This window comes from Mirounga leonina, unplaced genomic scaffold, assembly GCF_011800145.1.
Source record: "Mirounga leonina isolate KUSES-001 unplaced genomic scaffold, KU_Mleo_1.0 Mir_197, whole genome shotgun sequence".
Lineage (NCBI taxonomy): Eukaryota > Metazoa > Chordata > Mammalia > Carnivora > Phocidae > Mirounga > Mirounga leonina.
In genome coordinates this window covers 2,048,503-2,068,891 of record NW_023270494.1, presented here as the reverse complement: position 1 = coordinate 2,068,891, position 20,389 = coordinate 2,048,503, and the positions used below count along the sequence as shown (strand labels likewise).

The window sequence follows — 20,389 nt, the reverse complement described above, 5'->3', positions numbered from 1 at the left end:
GGCGGGGTCTTTGGGCCCGTGGCAGAAGCGCCCGGAAGGAGCGCCCCGTGTCACTGACAAAGAGGAGGCCAGAGGAAGCGCGGCTCTCCGGACATGTTAGAATTCACTCCTGAAGGAAAACCCAGAAAGTTCTTTGACACAGGCTTAGTTTTGGACTCGTATCAGTTTAGCAAGAACAGCAAAAAGCAGGTGTGACGCTGAGGTGCTGCCGCTCCTCTGCTCCTTCCGCTGAATTTTAGAGTGGTGCAGGTACACGCACAGTCTGGGCCTTGTAACGGTTTCCAGAACTTACCCTTCCGTGGAAACTAAAATAATTTTATTCATCTGGAAACTAGTTTGAAGCAACAGGATGTATTTTTGCTTGGGATCCTGTGATCAGTTTCGTTTTCTTCAACGAGGTGGCCTCCAGTCTGGTTGGAAAAGCCCTCCGACAGCTAGAACAGTCGAAAGACCAGGACAACGCACAACGCTGTGTCTCCTGCTTGGGTCCAACAGTTGTTCACAGTTTGCTGTATTGGCTCTTTTCCTCCTGTTGTGTGTTCTTGAGTCACCTGAAAGTTAGTAGACATGTGGTGACTCTTTCCTCCTGAACTCAGAACACCTCTGTGCGCACGTCCTCCTGCCTGACCCCGACCCTGAGCTCGCTCCCGAGAGTCAGCTCTGCATCCTCATTGCTGTCTGATAACTTGACTGTGCCCACATTTGTCCGGCTGTTTCATGACATCTTTCACAGCTGTTTTTAAAGCCAAGTTCTACCTGTTACAATGGTTTATGGTAGAACTTTTTTCTTTTTTTTTTTTTTAAACAACGGTGACTTTTTGAAAAAGGGGTCCAGGCTGGTTGTGCTGGAGAATGTCTCACGTTTAGGTTTTGCTGATTTTGTCTTTGTAGTGTCATCTAACTTGTTCCTCTGTCCCCTGCATCTCTTGCAGACCAGCAGTCTAATGGTGAAGCACAGTCATGTTCAGGTTCAGCCTTTTGGGCCAGAATGCCAGTGTGTTGGTGATAACTTCATATTGTGTTTGTGAATCCACTTATAATTTAGTACACAATTCTCTCCTTTATCATTTAAAAATAGGATGGGTGGGGCGCCTGGGTGGCTTAGTCTGTTAAGCATCTGCCTTTCAGCTCAGGCCCTGGGATGAGCCCCACATCGGGCTCCCTGCTCAGCAGGGAGTCTGCTTCTCCCTCTCCCTCTGCCCCCCCTGCTCATGTTCTCTCTCTCACTCTCTACCTCAAATAAATAAATAAAAAAATCTTTAAAAAAATAAAAATAGGATGGGCTTTTTATATAAGTCTTAATTTTATGCTCATCACACTTAATTGATTGTCTAGTTATGAAATTCTAGGTTGGAAATCTGGTTTGCTTTCCTTGCATTTGAGATCTCTGAAGCCATTCTGATTCCTAGCTTTCTCTTTGTGACTAATTTTCTCTCTGAACCCTGTATCTTGTGATGATAGGAGTACTTTTCATTGAACTTTAAGCTGATTTGAAAATCGTCAAAGATGTAAAGCCATAAAATTGTGGGTAGAATTTTAAGGGTGAAATAATATATATTAGTGCATGTGTGTATTTGTAAAAGGAACCAAAAGCACCTGACATATCACAGCTCAGAAACATCACAACAGCTCCCTAGAGCCAGGGATCCCCCATGTAGCCCATTCGTGTAGGTGAAGGACACCCCCTCGGCGTGGCATGCAGCCTGCCTGGCTCCACTCCTCCTGGGGAGCCCGGCCATCCTTCCGCCTCTGCTCCTGTGACCCACGTTGCCTGGTGCTGCTTGCTGGCCTTCGAATTCTCTCTCCAGACTCAGATTGAATGTCACTGTTTCTTTCAAAGCTGTCTTCATTTATGTCAGACAAGGTGAGCTCTGAGCCCTGCCTGTGTCATCCCTTGAACCCATGACTACCTCTGATGCCTCAGGCATTTCAGGAAGACGTTTGAAATGAATATTCAGACCCCTACCTCTCATGCCTTCTTTTTTATGCTTACATTTAATATGCGATAGCATTTATATATGGACACTTCCAAGAAGAACAGATTGGATCCAGGAGATTCTCTGTGGTTCCACAGTGGGAAGCATTATTGAAACGGCATTAAGATTTCAGCTGGGCCCTGCGTTCTGTGTCGGTGACTGTGAGGATGATGAGCTGTCCATCCCCACGCTCGTCTCCATCCCCAGGGGTGGCTGTAATAGGTGGATTTCCCGTTACAGGACTTGAGAAGAATAGCGACTTTCTTCCTGGTATTTGTGGAGGGCCCCCACAGGTACCGCTGGAGTAGTGGGGAGTCCTTGATTGTCATCTAGTTTCTGAAAAAGCAGACTCTCCCTCTCTCTTTCCCATGTTTATCCAGGACCTTTCTCTTGTGGGCAAGGGCCCCAGCGCCGGGAGCTTCAAAGGTGACCAAGTGAGGTGGACAGACCCACAGTCCAGAGTGGCCCACCCACGAACAGATGCTCCCTGAGCCGGGTGCTGCGGTCTGAGAGGCCTGGTGGGTTGGGGGCCAGGGGAGTTTGCATAGCGAGGGGGCGGCGAGGTGGCCTCCCTGGGGAAGGGACTGGCCTTCAGAGGTTCAGAGGCCTTGATGTGATTCATGTTTGAAATGTTCCCTGAAAGATATCATTCGTTTTTGAAATTGGTTTTGCTTTTTGTTTTTTTAAATGTTGTGTTTTTGAGGTTCCACTTGGATTTTTCTTTAAAATTACTCTATCAGGAGGAGAGCTTTTGCCACTAGGACTCACCTAGCTTGCTTTCTTTCCTCGTCTCTCAAATCCTGTGTTTTGTGGGGATGATTAATGATTTTTATGGCTCTTCAGGACTGAGCCTCGTGCTTGGTTGTCAGGAGAACCCACGACATTTGCAGACCCGTGTTGGGGTTTGGCTTTGTTCACACGGCACGGCGATGGTGAATGTGGCTCTTCTGGATCTGGGTGTGTTGCGTGTTGTCGCAACAGTTTCTGAGAGCAGAGCAGATGGAGAATGTTGAAGACCAAACACTTTGGGCCGAGGAGCAAGAGTGTCAAAGAGAGGTGTACATAGCCAATGGCAGGCTGTAGGAGACGCCTCACCGCTCGGATCCTAACTCCTGCTTTGAGGCAGCGGGTGAAGAGGTGCCTCTGCTCATCCGTGATTTTAAATTCAGGGCCGTGGGCCTGGCTGTACGCCCAGGCTTGCTGTCGGCTGGCTTAGCAGCCCACAGCCCCAAGGAAGTTCGCGGTGCTGTCACCTCCACCAGCGGGACTCCGAGAGAAGTTGAAATGTCGGTGTTTATTACTTCAGGTTTATGATGTCACCTGTGGCCCTGTCCTGTGGTCATTTCTCACTTAGGATTCCTTTGAATGATTGGGTCATGGGGGGAGTTCTGACACTATTTTATGAAGATGAGGTTTGCTAAGCCTTCGTCCTTTTGCAGGTGGCAGGAAAAGCCACTGGGCGCCTGCTGCAGGCCCGCTGCTCCCTCCCCAGCCCAGTCCTGCCTTCCTGCTCCAGCGCAGGCAGGCCCGCTGTGGCTCTTGTTCCTGGGCCCTCCTGTAGGGACCTCCTGAGCCTCTTCTCCTCCAGATCTGCCGTCCAGAAGGAAGGAGATGCCAGCACCAGTTTTAGATCCAAAGTACTGTGAGATCAAGGTGCTCCTTTGGTAGCCTCAGACTGAGTGTGTTCAGGGCCTGGGAAGATTCCTGATGGTGGTGGTTCACTGATGGCTCAGCTCTGACCTTTTGTTCCCTTCTTGTCTCCCTTAGACATGGTCAGCTAGTCTGCGTGGGAGGGGAGGTAAAGGTCCCAGTCGTTGGGATAAGACACCTTGGAAAATCTGGGTGTCCTCAGTTCCCAGGTGTGATGACCCTTGAGTGGGTGATTATTACAAGATAATAATTTCCTTAACTCCAACACTGGTTTCGGCTTTAGAATGCTCTGTCCCCTAAAGAGCCTGAGGGTTCTTAGTTACAGCCATCAGAATCCACGCAAGGTGAAGCAGAGAAGGAATTTGTTGAAGGATCTCTGGGAGGACTTAGAGTCAGACTCTGAAGTTATGAAGACGCCAAGGGGGCTGAACAGCTGGGACATTGGGATGCACCTTCCAGTGCCACCCTCAAGAGGTGACCCTGCCATGCAGCTCCCTGTGGAGGGGTGTGCTGGCATTGCTGGATCCGGTAGGTGCGTCTGCCTGGAGGAGCGTAAGCCACACGCCGGCCCCTTAGCTGCCAGAGTCCGAGTCACAATTGCTTTATTTTCTCCCTTGGGAAGGTAGCACCCATAGTATAGAAAGATGCCAAGATGTACAGAAAGTGTTAAACAGGTTACGGAGACCACAGGTGGCAGATGTTTGCTGCATCCTTTCTCTGTGGGAGCATCTGAATGGGAGCCTTCTTAGAGTGTCAGCATGCAGACCTCTGACGGGCCTGTGCCGTTCATCGCTGCCACCCTGTAGCTGCACCCGGTCACCTGTTCTCTTTGAGGTAGAGGTTTCTTTCCCTTTTTTTGGTTCTTTCCTGTCCCTTTGCATTCTTGCCAGCCTCTGTCAGGCCTTCCTCTTCACCACAGCAGCCTGCTGGTGGACCTCCCTTCCCGTCATCAGGAGGAGCCTTCCTGGGAGCCCCCTGAGCTGTGCTCTGCCCCACAGCTTTCATGGGGTTGCGACCCTCTCCAGGGCCTCGTGGCCTGAGTCCACCGCGCCCTCCGCCCTCCACGTGGAGCTGTGGGACCTGTGAGAGCTGCTTCATCAGCTCTGTTGGCCCAACCAGGATGTGGGATGGGAGCGGAAGGAAATAGCCCCACTTCGCATCCTTGGACTTTGACTTTGTGAAATGCCAGTTATCCAGGTGGTCCAGGCACCACGGGGGTGCGTCTTCAGCCAGCATGGGAGCTCTGTGTACGGTTGTTTGCCTTGGGATTGTTTTTATGAAGTGCGTGTCATGGGTATCAGACCGTTGGATAATGAAGAGTGGAAGAAAAGTTAGCCCTGAACGAACGGCTTGCTCCCATGGTGAGGCTGCTGATTTTAATTTACGTTAGGAGTGGGAAAGCAATGACCCAGTGTCTTATCAAATAAAAGAAATCTCTAAGTAGCCTTGAAATCAATCCGTTTATTGAAGGAAAATCTCATTCCCAAGAAAAAAATTTCAGCAGCAGGGTTTATCTTGTGTCCTAAGCCAGGAAGGAGTGAAGGAAAAGGGGATGGGAGCCCTTTGCTGTACTCACTCTGCCAGGACCAGGTATTTATGGACCACGAGGCCGTATTCGGTGGGGTTGGACTGCTTGAGACTGAGAACCAGCTTCTCTCCGCGAGCACGCGCGGTCGCCTGCATTGTATTTCCTCTCACGGTCCCAGCGTGCTTGTTGCCTTGGATACCAGTCTAAGCTTCAGCTGGCCCAACGAGCTGTTTTCTCTTTCTTCAGAATGTAATAAAAATTACACACACACACACACATGCACGCACGCACGAGAGAAATCCTTGACTATTATAATGAAATCATTTTGATGACTTTCCCCCCTGCTTCTAGAAGTAACTTGTTTATGGTGGAGAATTTGAAAATACACAGAAGGGCCAGGTACAAAGAGAAAAGGAGGAATCATCCACACTTTCCAATCCTCAGAGATCGAAACCACTTGTGACATCTTGTTTTTATTCTGCGTCCTTTACATGTGTGTATTCACACACTTGGAATAGTAATGACGTGGACATGGTTTTGCGCTTTCCTCTTTTCACTCAAGTTATGTTTGGGTGCCTCCCATGCCACTTACAGTCCTTGAAAATACATCCTTTTTTAACAGCTTTATTGAGGTATAATTCACATACTACAAAGTTTAGTTTACCCATTTACCAATGGAGCCCAACAACAGACTTGTGCAACCAGAAAACAAAATTTTTTTTTAAGATTTATTTATTTATTTTTAGAGGGCTGAAGGGCAGAGGGAGAGAAAATCTCAAGCAGGCTCCCTGCTAAGCTTGGAGCCCAATGTGGGGCTCGATCTCAGAACCCTGATACCATGACCTGAGCCAAAACCAAGAGTTGGAAGCTTAACCAACCGAGCCAGCCAGGCGACCCTGAATATATGTTTTTAAAGGCACTGTAATGTTCTGTCATGTGAGAGATAGCATCATTTAGCATATGCCATTGAATTCTGCCCTTCAAGCCTGACCTCTAGGCTTCAATAGCATTTAAGTTTAGCATATTTAGATTTTATGTTGTTGAATTATTTAGAGTTAATTTGTAAGCATCTATATCTTCATGTTCTCCCTTTGTGACAAAGTATTTTTATTTTCACTTTTTAGATAAGGAGACTGGATTTTCTTTTTAAACTTTCACCCCATACGGTGTTAATAAGAAAAGGTGAAGAAGTCATTCTTGTCCCTCCCTCAGCTCACTAGTGCGAGAAGGTGGCTTTTTAGAGTAGGATGGGGCGAGTCACCGATAGACCTCTGCACAGATGTCCAGGTTGGCCAAGGTGGCATCAGCAAGACTGCTTGTTTCATGAAGGAATCACTTAAAGATTCAGTATCCAGCTCCTTCAAGAAGGGATTTCTTCGGTTTGTTCAAAGCAGTTATGATCTCTATAATATACCTATTTTGTGTGCAGCTCTTTAATTCAATTTTTAGAGACCTAAATTTCTCAAGGGCCTGTGATGTGGGAAGTAAGTGTTCTCCCAGTGTCCTGGGTGGTTTGGAGGGGATGGGAGAGGTGAGTGAGAAAGGAGCGCTCTGGCACACAGGGTCGGGAAGGGCCGTGAACGCAACCTTCTGGTTTTCCATGTTGAAAAGTTACCTGTTGTCTCCTCCCTTTTCATTAGCCTGCCTTACAGGAGTGGAGGCAGATTTTAAACACAGGGAACTACAGAGAGAATTTAGCCTCGAAAAAGCTGAAACCTAAATTAGGCTTCTGGTGGAAGATAGGGGACGGACTTATAAATTCAAGAACCTCGCTGGCTCCAGTTCCGGCTGAAATGAACAAAGGAATACACAGATGGGGAATCGCCAGGTTCCTGTGGCGGCTGGTGATGAGGATCTTGTATTGGGTTGCAGGTTTGGGCTGCAGAAATTCCATTTGATGTCCTTCTTGTGAGGTTTACTGTTCACTTCTTTCTAGCAGTCTTTGGGTTGGGAGTTAGGAGGTAAACCTTTTTTTTCCCCTTTTTTTCAACCTGACACCCTCCCTCCCTCCACCCCCCGCCCCGCGGTGTATCTGCTCTGTTCGCTGTATGTTCTAGTTTCTGACTTCCTTTATAAATTATGCATTTGTGTAGCTTCGACTCTGCTCAAAGTTTCTGCTTGATGCTCTGAATCTTAACGAGCACTGCTGGGAATTGGGTGGCTTTGCCTCAGACAGGCAGGGGATAGTGGATGTGTGGTAACCCCAGCCTTGCTTCCTGTTTCTTTTCCATTACACCGGCTTGTGAGTCAGGCTCACAGTGTGGGGAGCAGAAAGCAATGATTGGCCGCTTTAACACATGTGTAATTTCTTCATCCTGCGTACAGCTTGGATGTCATCACATGTAAGCTTTGAATTTATTACATTGAGGTTTGATTGTGCCGCTTGATCAACTGTATCTTTTAAAATATATATGGTTTATCGAATCAGTTAAGTGGGAGGAAACAAATAAAGGAATCCTTTGTGATTTTGTTTTGAATTCTTTGAGTGGTGGCAGGCATTAATGTATTTTTAATCATTGAGGTGACATCTGCTTGGGGATATGGGGCTTTCAAGTCCGGGTGGTGATCGGGTCTGCAGGTGCTCATCTGCAGTTTTGAACCCAGCGAGCTCTGAACACTGGAAAGGTTTTCACCTCTCGTCTTGTGGCCAAGTGGATGTGACCTGGTTAATAGTCTTTATCCCACGGAGAGTGGTCATTTGTGCATTGCACTGTGGAAATTTTAATGGTTTTGAATATTGAATGTTGTTGCAGACAGACCCTTTTGGGTGTATTCTATGAGATATGAGTTATGTACCATATTATTCTTTTGTAAATCTAAAAAACTTTGAATTTCAAAACAAACCCAGTGCCAGAGGACTATATGATGGGACACTGGTCAGGCTTTTCAGGAGTGCCGGCCCCCGCTGCTCGGCTGTCCCCAGCCTCTCCCACCTCCCATCCATGGTGTGGTTGGGCCCGGCATCGCAGGGCAACATGCTCCGTGCCTGTAGGGGTGCTTTTGGTACAGCTGGAGAGCCCAGGCCTGGAGCCAGAACTCGAGGATTGGAGAAGTCCTCAGGCCCTCAGAAGTCATCCATACCTGCTTCTCACTTTCAGCGTTAGGGCATTGTTCAGGACCCATTGGAACTAACGATGTGACCAAGGTCACGTTCCCAATGACCACTTAGTGTTTTATAGCTTCTCAAGATGATACTCCTTTCAAGTTCAGAATTAACCTCTGGGGATATAACTGTCATCTTCAATTATATTGCACTGAAGAAGAAATGTTTTAAAGTCCAAAATGGTTATTTGATATACTATTAGGCAGTTTTTGGCACATTAAATTTCATAGCCTTTACATTCTCTTAATGCTATAACTGTGTTATTAAAAAACATTAATCTGGAGTTTTTGGAATGAGAAATGAAAATAAAATACCAAAAAGGCACTTTAGGGTATAGCTAAGAATTTTAAGCTTACCACGTTTGGAATCAGGCCAGCACTATTAAAATTTGCAGGGGAACACTAGACACATTGATTGGCTTAAGGATTTCCACTGGTAATATCTTTTGCCCACTGGTGGAATTAGATCGATTAGGCCGAATATGTTTTTCTACTCCATGTGTCAATATATTCTTGAGACCTTTTTGTTTTCTTAAAAAGGCATAACTCAGGAGGTAGGGTCAGGTGTGTATTGTATGAGCAAGGATGAATCAGATTATCTCCTGCTGCATCTTCACCGATGGAGTGGAGCGAATTTCACAGTGACTGAGGGCCATGTTCTCCTGTTGCTCACCTGTAAAGCGACCGTGGGGAAGTCTGGTCACTAACGAAGCCTGTGCTTGGTGACAGGCATGGGGACATGGGGCCCTTTAGCGTTTCGTGGGACTAAAGGGTGATCGTTGGGCTTCCATTAGTATTTCTGTCTAAGCCCTTGGAGAGCTTCTGACATAATAATTTTGTAATTAAACCAGAAATTATTTGAGAATTGTGTGTTTAAAAACGCTTATATAGAGGTTGAGGGAATGTGATGTGTCTGGGGTGTCGGCTGAGGAGGAAGAGGTGGGTCCGTGACCCGGGCTGGTGGGTGCTGCATGAATGTTCTGACCCCAGGGAGGTTTAGAGGAAAAAGCAGGTGGGGACACGAGCACCCGGTTCAGGGCCCTTTAGGAAAGGATTACAATGGCTGGAGAGCTCAGGTTGCTTGGCCCTCTGCCTGTTAGTGGGTGAGCGTGAGTAATTGGAGGAGGCTCAGAAGTGACCCAGCATGAGGCCTATCATGAATCCCCGAGACACGAGGGGGAGTGTGGGGGCTCACTGAGCACGTGTTCCCTGAAGAGGGGCTCTCCCCCTTCCCTCCCCAGGTGCGGGGCCGGCGGGGGCTGGGGGAGACTGCCAGGCCTGCTGTGCAGAGGCACCGACCTGGACCCGAGGCCTAGTGGGTTTGGAGTCCCTTAACGTAGCCCCCTGAGTGTTGCTCCCTCAGCTGGGCTTTGCGAAGGAACCTGACAGTTCAGGAGCCTGTTCCCTTCGCAGATTGAGGAGAGAGTAAGACTACGGAGACCTGTTAAGCTTCGGTGGGGCAGACCGTGTTTTTGAAAATGAGACCTGATCCGTAGAGAGACATGGTTTCCTCCGAGTGGCTTTCCTTCCAGCGGGCCCCAGGGTGACTGAGCCGAGCAGCTTGGAGCTCGCTCCCGGGTGTGGGTGACCACCTCTTGAGACCTTGCAGCTTCTGAGCATAGGAGAAACCTCTGCTTTTTTTTTTTTTTTAAAGATTTTTTTTTATTTATTTATTTGAGACAGAATGAGAGAGACAGAGAGCACATGAGAGGGGGGAGGGTCAGAGGGAGAAGTAGACTCCCTGCCGAGCAGGGAGCCCGATGCGGGACTCGATCCCGGGACTCCAGGATCATGACCTGAACTGAAGGCAGACGCTTAACCAACTGAGCCACCCAGGCGCCCGGAGAAACCCCTGCTTTAAAGATGTTGTAGGGCAGCTGTTGGTATGACCGTGGCCACAGGAAGGCCGCAGAGATGTTTCCGTGGAACTTCTAGTTTGGACCAGCTCGTCCTCGAAGGCTGACTTTGCTGTAAGATAGTGGATCGACCGTGTGGTGTTACTGATACTGATCACTTAAATATTGGAAAATGACGAGGAAAAGCAATAACCATTGCTGTTCTCTGAATGATTTTCTGCCCTTTCTCCTGACAATAAAGGGACCATTTGTTCTCTATGGTTCATAACGAGAAGATTCTGGCACGTGCCCATAGGAAGGCACTGTTCTTCTTTTCAGACTGTCTCTGGCGGCAGGCGTACAGCTCCTTTAGAAAGCGATTTATCGTTAATAAATATACATATTTTAAGACTAAATACTCTCCCCTCACACACTTGAAATATTGTTTTGAACACAGGAGTCTTTTCTTGACGTGATAAAGATTATATGGGTTTCCCCACTCTCCGAAAACAGTGCACTCCTGTGAAACCTTTCCTGAGCTGAAATGGTGTAAAGCAGAGAAACCATTAATTCATGTGGGGAAAAAAATTTTGAGCACCTCCAGACTCCAAAAATGACCTTTCAGGCTCTTCTGAGACCTTAGGGACACATCTTGCTAACGGGTGCACACAGTAAACAGAGCTAAAGCCCAGATGCTCTCAGACACGGCCCAGAGCCGGGGGTGGGGTGGGGGCTGGACATGAGATGCTGCGTGCGGCCCCCGGGGCAGGTGGACTGCCTCCACGCCGGCTGGCTGCAGAACCAGCTCTGCACGCCTTTCCGCTTCTTGCCTTTTCTCGTTAAAGCAAAAATCCTCTTTGGAGTTCAGCTATTGGAAACGGGTACATCAGTACTTGCACTAGGAGGTCTTTTCGTCACGGTGAAGCACGCTAACATGAGCTTCGGGAAGGTGGGTGATACGTGTGTCTCCTGCCACTGCCCGTGTTCTCCATGAGGAAACACTCATGATGGCTCATTAAAACGCGAAGATCGCCACTGCCGTGTTCTGTAGGCATTAGTGATACTATTTTGGAAGTTGTGGGCAGGGCCTAGACCTGAAACAGGAAGAGAGGAACGAGCCGCTGGAAAGGACGAGACAGACTCATTATTTGTCACGGTATCTTTGTCAGCTTACAGGTCGTGTGGAGGATCACCAAGAAGCAATTATATTTGATGAGGCATTTAATAAAGTGACTAGCAGAGGTGTAAGCGGCTATCCTAAGAAACCACGAGGGGGAGAAAACATGCGTAGAAGCACACTTCCCCAAATAACGTGACGTGTCTAGGAATAATTCTAAAAGAAATGTGCAGGACTTCTTGGTGAATAAAACTAAGAAAACAGTACTGACAAAAATTAAAAGAAGATTTGAAAAAAATGGAGAAACGTTGTGTTCCTGTACAGAAAAATCAAATATTAGGAGGTTGTCACTTTTTGCCAAAATTAATTTATATGTTTAATACGATGTTTTTGGTATTTTTGAATCAATTTTTATTCATTTAACATTATAAGAATTTAAGTGTCATTCTTTTTTTTTTTTTGAAGATTTTATTTATTTGTTTGGCAGAGAGAGAGATAGCGAGAGCAGGAACACAAGCAAGGGGGAGTGGGAGAGGGAGAAGGAGGCTTCCCGCGGAGCAGGGAGCCCGATGTGGGGCTCGATCCCAGGACCCTGGGATCATGACCTGAGCCGAAGGCAGACGCTTAACGACTGAGCCACCCAGGCGCCCCTAAGTGTCATTCTGTCAAGAGAATATACTGGCGTGCTTAAACATTCCCTTAACCACTTAAAATTTAGGTTATTTCTACTTGTTCTTCATGATAAGAAATGCTGTGAAGAAAATTTTTACACATTCAGACTTCCGCTCTATTATATTTTTTGGTATTTTTCTCTGACAAATTCTCATATGTGGACTTCTTGGATCAAAGAAGACAATTTAAAATACTCAATGTTATCAATATGCAGTTTAATGCAACTTTAGTCAAAGTCTCTATGGGATTAAAAATTTGAATAACTGGGGTGCCTGGGTGGCTCAGATGGTTAAGCGTCTGCCTTCGGCTCGGGTCAAGATCCCAGGATCCTGGGATCAAGCCCCGCATCCGGCTCCCTGCTCAGCAGAGAGCCCGCTTCTCCCTCTGCCTCTGCCTGCCGCTCTGCCTACTTACGCTCTCTCTCGATCTCTGTTAAATAAATAAATAAATAAAAATCTTTAAAAAACCAAAATTGAATAAGTGATTAATTTGGGAAGAAAAGAGATGAATATAAATATAGCTAAGTAAAAGTTTAAAGAAGATTGTGAGAAAGGAAACCTTCCCTCCCAAGCATTGTGAAATGTTGTAAAGAGAAGTTACTTAGATCAGTGTGGTACCAGTTAGCCTGAAGTAGAATTTGATCTGTCTGGAAATTTATATATGCTATAGGAGTCCTACAAACCTGTGAGTTTAGGGATTATTTAACAGGGAGAATTGGTGTGATTGGCTAGTGTTTTGAGACAGAAATTATTCCTCATGTTGTGTCATATACCACAGCAACATCCAGATGGCTTGAAAGGTTAAACCTAAAACACATTAAAACACCAGAAGAAATCCACGTGGGCCCTCACTGAGCAGGGAGGTCCTGAGCCCTGGGCATGTGCTGGGTGTTGGCGTCCACGTGGGTCAGCTCTGATCTTGGGAGCCTAGAGGTCAGAGAGCTCTGCCAGCAGGAGAGCATGGTGCCTGGTGGTGCTGCCCCCACTGGGGTTTGGGGACAAGCCTCCCTGAGAAATGGCTGTCTGCACGGAGACTGCAAGGGAGAGTCCGGGTTGGTGGAGTGGGAGGGGGCGGCCTTCCAGGCAGAGGGAGCTGTGGCTGGGAGGCCCCAAGGTCATGCCAAGTGGGTGGAGGACGTGCAGCCACCGAGGGTGGGGCCGTGACAGGTGGGTGACGTGCTTAGCAAGAATTGGGCTTTCAAGATTTTGATGCGTGTGGAGCAGTTCAGATGTTGATCTTGAAGGTTTGGGATGGACAGAGCAGGGCAGTGAGCAGATGCATGGGAAGGTATGCTTCGGCTGCAGCGTGGAGCCTGCCCTGGGGACGGGGAGGTGGGGGGCAGCTGTAGCCCGGAGCCGGCTTGGACTTGGCTGTGGCTGGGAGCAGGGGTAGTGAAGGGGACAGGCGCAGGAGGCAGTTAGGAGGCTGGATGAAACAGGCAGGGCGAGGAGTCAAGGGTGGTCTCTGATAACTCAGCTCAGAGCCCTCTCACCTGTTTGAAGTGATACCCCCACCACCCTCTGGCTGGGATTTTGGTTCCTTTGATTTACGGATACATCCTCACCACCTAAAAATAGTGATTGGCACCTAGCAGGTGCTCGGTAAACATTTGAAGGCTGAGCTCCAGCTTTCTGGCTTGAGCAGCTGGGTAGGGAGGGCTGACGTTCTGCATACTGGGCTGCTGGAGAAGGAACAGGAGTTCAGAAAGCTGCATCAGGTGATAGAACCAAGGCTTTGTATGTCCAGAGGCGGGAAATGAGTCAGACGTCAAACGCCAGGCTAGGGGAATATTCGCAACAAATAATGTGGATGCAGTCTTTCATATGTAAAGAGTACAAGAAGTCAATTGGAGATAGTCACTGATGCCAGTGTAGTAGTATAAACGTGAGTAGGAAATCCACAAAACATAAAAGCCACAAATAGTGAATACACATTTGAAGAAATACTCAGTGTCACTAATACTGAAGGAATGCTAACTGAATCAGTATGACAGTTTTTCTCTCACCAAATCATTAATGAGTTTAATGAGAATAGTATAACCTGGTCAGAGTGTAAGCTTGTGCAGTTTTTGCAAAGGATTTTGGCACAATGTAGCCAGTGCCTTTGTATTTTTTAGTCAAGTAATTCTGTTTCTGAACGTATCATAAGGAAGCCTGTGGAGGCCTCTCCTGCTGCGGACCTCTTCCTGTCTGTCGGCGTTACTCTGAAACCCCTCCAGGAAGGAAGTTACTGGTGCAGGACCTCGGGGGTGGCACAGGACAGCTGGAGAAGCCGGTGGTGGGGACAGGGCTTCATAGGTTCTGGGGGTATCTCTGAGCCTGGAATAGTGTGTCAGTGGGATGCATACTGAAGTACTTGTTGTTTCTGTTGTTTCCAGATGAAGACGGTTAGTGTTGCCTTAGTTTTATGCCTGAATGTCGGCGTGGACCCTCCAGATGTGGTGAAGACCACCCCCTGTGCACGTTTGGAGTGCTGGATCGGTAAGTGCCGCCCCTCCCTCCTTCATGGCCTGTGGCGAGGGTCCCTGTAGGGGCTCTGGGTCCTCTGGGGGCTGCCAGTTGTTTGCATGAATCTGAGAGTTTCATTTCTTTTTGGACTTAGAACCTTTAAGGTATGATTTGTCCTGCACAGAGTGTTTCAAGGAAAATTAATAAGTAATGATTACTGGATTATAGCGTTTTCTCCTTTAAATTTGCACGTAATAGTAGCTATGTACACTTTTTAAAAAATGGAGTGGCAGTTTCCTGTGTGCACCACAGGTCCTGGTTCTTCCTGAGAAAGGCCTGCCCAGCGCTTCTCGGCCTGGTGTCTCGGGAGGGATGAGCATTAGGCTGTCACCATTCAGCATGATGGTTCTTTGTCTGTTGAAAGTTTTTTCGTCAAGAATCAATGCTGAATCTTACAAAATGCTTTCTCAACATCTGTGACATAATCACCTGGCTTTTCCTTTTTAGTTTGTTGATATGGTGAATTACACTGATTGAATTTTTGTTGTTAAGCCAAGCTTGAATGCCTGGAATAATCCCCACTTGTGTTATCTTTTTTATATTTTGCTGGATTCGATGGCTAATATTTTGCTAAGGAATTTTTCAACTGTATTTATGAGTGATATTGGTTTGTGGTTTTCTTTTCTTGCAACGTATTTGTTGGGTTTTGGTAGCAAGATAATGCTGCCCTCATTTAAATGCATTGAGAAATAGTCCCATAGTTTGTTTCATGGAAGAGTTAGTAGTGAATAGGGTATTATTTTGTCTCTAAACTTTGGTATAATTTAACAGTGAAGTGTGGGTTTTTCTTTGTTTCTGTTGTGCATTGTTTAGCTTTATCTTTTTGATAAGATTGGGGGCAAGAGCACCCTCCCCCCTCCAGCTTCCTCCCTCCCCTTTCCAGCTTTCACCATCTCTCAGCAAAAGCAGAAATTCCCGTCATCTACTTTAAATAACAAAAACTGCAATGACATATTGCCTCTGCTATTTGAAGGCCAACTTTGTGCGGCTTGGATTTTAGGAAAGACCTCTGTTGGAGCCTGTTTTTGCTAACTGAAGGAACCCCCAGAGGGTTTTTGTTGGCAGGAAGCAGTGATTGGCTTACCAGGGGTGGCAGAGGAATGCTCTACTTTTGGATGGGGTGGGGGGCGGAAGCCTATATTCCAGTCTGAATTGGAAACAGTGTTGTTTTTCCCACTTTGCTTGCCTGTCTCACTGTCTCCGGGGTCTTAGGGTGACCGTCTCTGTCTCACAGCCTCCCCGCATGCAGCCCAGGCCTCTTGTCCCCTGCGCCCAGTGACAGAGTAGCTGCTCGCGTGGCTGATTTCCCTCGAGGCCTTCTTGGCTTTCTGCCATGTCCTGGCGTCTTTGCCGGTGAAATTGACTTCTTATTAGCCACCCCTGACTGTTTCCATTTCATTTACCCCTTGTCAAAGCTGGATTTTACCAGTTGTGTTCTCTTTTCTCCCTCTTTAAGTACTCTTATATTAGGTTTTTAGAACAACGTTTCTCAACCTGGATCCTAGGGTGTGCTCCCGGGCATGCGTGAACCCTCTGGGATCGTGTGGGTGGTGGTGTCTGAGTATGGAATTGCACCTTCCAGGTGAGAACCCATGGCTTCTATTAGATTCTCTGGGCATTCTCTCCTCCCTACCAACAAAAGAACCCTCCCTCGTACCTCACACGGTCTCTTTGATGGGTGTTCATGGGACAGTGTCAGTGAAAATGAAAGGAATTCCTTAACTTCATTCTTGCCATGAAAAATCCAGGAAATGAATAGATTTTTTTTATACCATGTTTTTAAAATTTCTCTGCCTTTAGGAATGTAATCTACTCTGTACTAATTTCGGTGGATTTTGAGTTCAAAAGGGCATATACCTTTTCTAAGTTAAAAAATTTGTATTTGGCCTTTATTTCAAAAGTGAGTAGGGCTGGCTCTTCTGATGGTGATTTTAACAGTATGGAATAAGAGAAAGAAGAATCCTGGAGATTTGATTCGGCAAATTTGCAGTGGTATCTAGCAGTGCATATTTTAATTTTTATTTTGGAAAAAAAAAATCCCAAACTCGCAAGCACAGAGCTAAGGAGCTTTTTTCTTGCTTCAGAGGAGAGTAAGCTCTTGCAATGCTGCTCCACCTGCTGTGAGTTATTGTGATCCCCACAAGCGTAATCCCAGCGTGGCCATCACTGCCAGGGGTGACCGTGGGCGCATTCAGGTGCGCCACCTGTCCCAGGATGCTGTTTGTGGCACAGGGACCTGGCTCAGCGTCGTGCGTTGCCCTGGATTTAGTCCCATCCAAACGGGACCAGGTCCTCAGTCTTTCCTTGACCCTCATGACCCCGACACCCAGAGGATCACCGGCTGGGTTTAGTAGAACACCCCGCTGTTTCCTCAGGATTAACAGGAGTGTCACAGAAGAGGTCTGCCTTCCCCCCACGGCAGGTGGCAGGTGGCACACGAGTAGACGTATCCTGCTCCTGGTTATGCAGCTAACTTGCTTACCACTTGATGAAGCGGGTGCTGCCGGAACTCTCGCTCTGAAGGCCCCCGTCCCCTTTGTAAGTAATGACGAGTTTGGGGAAGAGGTATGTAGCTCTGGGGATATTCCTCGTCAGACTTTGAGTGTATTCGGTGTGAACTCACGGTTTCCTTTCTTGTTCAGTGGGTTACAGTCCAGTGCCACCGTTGCTTATCACGATGTTCCCGGTTACCGGGCGACCCGGTTCCCACCGGCTTCTGTGGCCCTTGTCCTTTGAGTAGTCCTTACTTCCAGCTTGTGCTTTCTGCCCCGTCCCGGCATGGAGCACACCTCGCAGCAGCCCAGTTCCCATCAGCGGCATCCAGATTTAGAAACTGGGATCTGGGTGCCGGTGTTCTCATGGGAACCAGTGTCTCGTTGCTCGCTTTCTCCTTGACGCGCGCATGTGCGCACGTGTGTCTCTGCACAGACACGTTCACCACTGTGTAGGTACAGGTTAAGAACCGTCTCCTTTCAAACCCAACAGGTTTGTAACTCCCTCCTCTGACAGCCTTGATATGGTGACTTGGTATCCTTTATGCTGTGGGAGGCAGCTTCTCATCCCTGCTGTCTGCACCCTGCTCAGGCTCCTGTATGCTACCACTTCCCCCACAGGTGTCTGTCCTCCTCCTGCCAGGTCCCCAACCCCTCCACGGAGGTGCCTCTTCCCTTCTCGTGGACGGGCTCCGAGCCCCTGACGGGACTGGCTCCCTGGGAGATGCGCCTCATCCCTGAGGGGCTGCCCCCCCCCCAGTGCTCTAGGCTTGCTGGGGAAGAGGTGTAGCATTTTCAACAGTGCTGTAGGTTTCCGGCATGATGATAGTGGCCGCCAGGTCTGAGAGTTGGGGCCCAGCCGTGGAGACGGTGGGGTTACATTTTGCGGAAGGCCGGTGCTTCTGGGTGTTGGGAGCAGAGCAGCTCTGAGCTTCCAGGGGACAGCTAGAAAGGCCGAGATGGTCGGAGAAGGGGGTTGGGGAGGTCACTGGCCCAGAACAAGCAGTGACCAGAGGAAGAGGAGCAGAGCCAGGGCCCTGAGTGTGTGGGGATGGGTGGTGCTGGATGAAGGGTTTCAGGTGGTGAATGCCATGGAGCGGCTCGGCTGGCGGGGCAAGGACACCCAGGCCCGAGGATGGGTTGGTTCTGCCGTTTTCAGGATGTGAATGTTCGAGTGTGTCATGGCTGGGGAAGGAGTCGCAGGGAAGACCCCCCCAGTGTAGCCGTAGCTTAAAGGGCGCTCCTGTTGAGAAGGCAGCCATCCCCACATTAGGTTCCCTCTCTGGCTTTGCGTTCCATCACCAGAAACCTGAAGGTTTTGCATTCATCAAGACCCTAGTCTTATTCCTCTCAGCTGTTCACTTCAGCAAGTCCCTTCGTGATTTGGGGCCTTAGTTTCCTCATCTGTACGACGGAGCGGTGATGGCACCTACCTCTTGGCTGGGATGAGGCTTCACTGGGAGGGTGAACATGGCTCAGTGCAAGAGCGCCTGCAGCCAACCCCAGGCCCCTCCCCTGCCTGACACCCCACCTGCCGCAGTGCTGAGTGGGAACCGGAGGTGCCTCCTACGTCTGCTTGTCTTCTGCCCCTGTGCGCTCACTCAGGAGCGAGGGAATGGGCCTGCGTCATGCACCAGTCATAACGTGCGCCAGCCTAGTGGGACAGCTGCTGCGTCGGCCGGCGGTCTCTAGCAGATGTCTGAGAGTAGAGTGCTAGATGTTTCTCATCTTAAGTAGACACTACCTACGTCAGGTGATGGCTGAGAGTCTCCCGTGCTTTACCTTAGGCCTGTGAGTGCGGGGGTCTCTGTGCCAGGGGTGGGGTGGATTGCAGGTTGATGGCTTTTTGGCTGCAGACAGACATATCAAACCAACAGAGACGCGCCGTGCTAGTTGAAACTGCTCTGACCTCAGGGACGAGGGGTGTGGGTAGCTTGACAGATGGGCGGACTCTTGCTTTTCAGTCCATTTGGTGTCCCTGGGCATGCACTGCCAGCACACGCAGGAGACTCCGAGAATGGACCTGTCTGTGGTTGGGAAGCGGCCCTCTAGGTTTTCGGATGGTGGCAGGAATTGTTGCCCGAATAAACGAGAAGGTTCACCGTGCCACTCACAAGTACATGGGCCCACGAGCATGGACGTTGAGAGCTCCCACACGGCCGGCTGTCAGCGCCTCTTTCCCCCTTTCCCCACCCTGCCCCTCCACTCCGCCAGATAATAAGATGCTGTTTCATTTCATGGAAGTGACACTCAGCTCTTCTCAGAGAAGCAGGGGAGAGGCTGTTTTGTTTTATGGCCCGACATTAAATGCTACAACGTAATACTAAAAACAACCACACTGAAGAACAGTGAGTGCCCATACCTCTTGGAGGAATATCTGTGTTTGAAAGCAGGGTATAGATGAGCTGAATGCTGAACAGGAGGACGTCTCATTTAGCTGAGAGATTTTTTTATGTGCTCATTAATGGTGGCCGTGTATCATCAGAGGTGAGAAGGCTGGAGGTTTGCCAGGTGCTGGGGAATTCTGGAATCCTAAGGAAATATTTGGGAGGCACCTAGCTGTGTTTTCCTCTTACTGCTCAGCGGAAAGCCTTTTCTCCCCGCCCCCCCCTCGCCCCCCACCGTGTGGGCACTGGGGGATGCAGCACAGATGAGCTACGGAGTGATTGTTTTTGCACGTCCTTGAGTTGACAGGGCCCTGCCACAGGCCTCGTCCTTCAGTTGTTACAGCAAACTCGGGGTTGACCAGTCGGTCAGGTTGGTCCACAGATGGTTGTGAGGGGGAAACTTCCGTGTAAGCACAGAGTAAAGGAGAGTGCTGCTCCCTGTTTGCAAGGAGCCTGACTGTGATAGGGCCGGGACGTGAGGCTGGCGCCGGTGACGTGGGTCCACCCTGAGCAGCCCGGGAGCTCAGAAAATGCTGTGGGTGGACGACTCACGACAGGCCGTGTGGAGGGAAGGGGCTTTGCAGGGGAGGCAAGAGCCAAGACCCCGAGGGGGAGAAGGGGCCCAGCTTTGGGGACTGAGCCCTTGGAGCACAGGCTGGGCCCCCTGGGCGTCGGGTGTCGGGGGCACCCACTGCCGCGAGCCTGGTGCACCATGGGCCTGCAGCTGAGACCCTGTTTTCTCAGTCCGGTCATGCTGGCCTCTCCTAGTAATATCCCTGTGTCCCCTGAGGGAGGCGGAGGTGTGTGTAACTGCTCGGAGCCCCCACCCCTGTACGCAGAGTGCCTCGTGTGAGCAGCGGGGTCTGCACTTTACAACGCGGCATCCCAGCCATCCCCACAGCTCTGTGGAAGATCCTCCCAGCTCCTGGTGCTTGTGCGGCAGGAGACAACACAGGAATACCATCTATTTCGTGGCTTTGCGGCGGGCGGGGCGGGGGGGGCCGGTAAGGCTGAATGGTTAGGACTGGGCTGCAGTGTAGACAAGGCCCCTGTAGGATGAAGGCTCCTGTCCTGGGACCCACAGGCACTGGGAGGGCCAGGTCCGGCCATGAGCCAGAGCCTC

At 49.1% G+C, this 20,389-nt stretch overlaps 1 protein-coding gene across 1 annotated transcript in view; it reads left to right on the top strand.

The window, feature by feature from the left end:
- Positions 1-20,389, top strand: part of RPTOR (regulatory associated protein of MTOR complex 1) — a 316,057-nt gene that overhangs the window by 52,805 nt on the left and 242,863 nt on the right. Inside the window, exon 2 of the mRNA XM_035025828.1 lies at positions 14,258-14,360. Within this exon, the coding sequence (XP_034881719.1) occupies positions 14,258-14,360 (103 nt within the window). The remainder of the gene's footprint in view (positions 1-14,257; positions 14,361-20,389) is intronic.